Source organism: Sinocyclocheilus anshuiensis, unplaced genomic scaffold, assembly GCF_001515605.1.
Source record: "Sinocyclocheilus anshuiensis isolate Anshui unplaced genomic scaffold, SAMN03320099.WGS_v1.1 scaffold2216, whole genome shotgun sequence".
Taxonomy (NCBI): Eukaryota; Metazoa; Chordata; class Actinopteri; order Cypriniformes; family Cyprinidae; genus Sinocyclocheilus; species Sinocyclocheilus anshuiensis.
The window spans coordinates 308388-310447 of NW_015545525.1; the positions used below are offsets into that span (position 1 = coordinate 308388).

Sequence of the window (2060 nt, forward strand, 5' to 3'; positions counted from 1 at the left end):
ACGAGGTGTTGCTCCAACCTCATCAGTGCCTCTGATTCTCCTCCGGGCCAAACAGCAGGATCCAAAGACTCAGTGTCGAACCCTGAACACAAACACACCCATGATGCACTGCTCCGAAAACAACCAATCCATCTGTGTGTGTGTGTGTGTGTGTGTGTGTGTGTTACCCAGCTCGTCCAGCAGGGGGACTCCGTATCTCTCTCTGTGGTGGTCTCTGACGGGCGTCACACAGTTTCCCAGCAGCTCTCGGCTCAGCGGCTCCAGCGGAGGCTCCGGCGGCTCCATGCTGCTCACCAGCGTCTGGAAGCGTTTGTACGTCAGCGGCGGCTGACCGCCATTCAGCTCCGTGATCCTGACACACCACACATATGACAGATTCAATTATGAGAATCATGCAACTGATTCATTCATTTCAGTGATTCAGTTGAAAGGATTCATCCAACAGCATTTTTTTATTTTAAAAAGTTAAATATTATAATACTACAGTAACATATTATAGTTTTACAATCATATCCTTCTTATATAGCCTAAATGTAAACATTAGCTTAAAATATGAAACTAAAAGCCCAGTTAATTTGAGTGGCATGTATCTGGTGGGGCAGTGTGTGTTCTCACCTGTCCAGGTCGTGAAGCGTGTGTGAGATCTTCGTGATCACCTCCACTCCCGCTTCAGACGCCAGCTTCTTTATAGCCGCGTCTCGCTCCTTCCCGAATGGCTCCGAGTCGCACTCGAACGTCAGCCGAGACACTTTCCACTCCTGCGGACCAATCAGAGTTATTCTGGACACGCGATCGACGCGAGAAAAGAGAAAAACGAGCTGCAGGACTGTAAAACAGGGCTGTGTTTCATCTCAACATCAGCCAGCGTTACCTTGAAGAGGCGAGGGAAGATGTTTGCCGGCTGACCGCGGACGACGAACAGACAGGAGTTGAGTTTGCGAAGACTGGAGTCCAGATCCTCCAGACACTGCAGCAGAAACCTGACACACACACACAATCTGTGAGCCCTACATAGACAGCTCTGCAGACAGCGAGACTCCTAAAGGTGCCTCGTATGAAGAGGTCTGACGGGTCATGTGAAGATCTGACGGTCAGAGAGCCCTACATAGACAGCACTGCTGACAGCAAGATTCCTAAAGTTGCGTCACTCCCAGAATGCACTGCTTCAAGATACATTCACGAAGGTGAATAAAACAAGAGAAAAATTGATTATAAATACACAAGTATTTCATTCAGCACTGAAACATATTTTAATCATTTAAAAATGTGTACAATTTGTATTTTATTTATTGAATCTGAAACAATGTTTCCTTAACTGAGACAAACTAGAAGCATTTTTTATTTTATAATTATAATAATAATTTATTAGTAGTATTTATAATAATTGTTGTTATATTGAATATTTATATCACCTAAATATATTAATAATAATGTTATATTATTATTATATATAAAATATATTATTATTATTATTTTCGTCATCATCTTTGAAGTATTATTACTTTAATGTGTTAATAATAATAAAACAGCCTTAAAGTATTATTATGATAACAACATTACATTAAAACATGGCTGTCCCTCTCCTAATACTATCTTTATTTGTTCTGTTTCACTAATGGCTGTAAAGGTCACGCAATGCTGATGTTGTTAACTAATCATATGAGAATAAAGTATAACAATAATAATAATTTGAATGGTTTGATGTGATATGAGCTAACCGATCTTTAGATTTAATCACCATTGGTAGTGAGATTTTTTTCCTCAGGTGGCAGGAACAAACGTGGCAGACTTGTTACTTACTTGTTCAGATGGCAATATACGGTGAAAATTCTTATTTGGGTCATATTCCAAGACGTAGCTAGAATCTGTGATTGCGAAGTACAGTAAATATCCACACGGACTGACTGCCACACATACTCTTCAGAACATTAGATTCATCCGCGCTGGAGCCGCGCCGGAGAACAACCCACGCAAACTAGATAATTCAGCACACAGCTGCAATTCCAGGTTTTCAAACAGAGATGGCGACAAAGAGGCAAAACTTACGGACTGCAGCTTTA

General features: G+C 41.3%; 1 protein-coding gene across 1 annotated transcript in view; it reads right to left on the reverse strand.

The window, feature by feature from the left end:
* LOC107698304 (cryptochrome-1-like) overlaps positions 1-2060 on the reverse strand; it is a 19312-nt gene that overhangs the window by 7181 nt on the left and 10071 nt on the right. Inside the window, exons 3-5 of the mRNA XM_016499260.1 lie at positions 872-980; positions 616-758; positions 168-352 (exon numbers count right to left, since the gene is read on the reverse strand). Of these exons, the coding sequence (XP_016354746.1) occupies positions 168-352; positions 616-758; positions 872-980 (437 nt within the window). The remainder of the gene's footprint in view (positions 1-167; positions 353-615; positions 759-871; positions 981-2060) is intronic.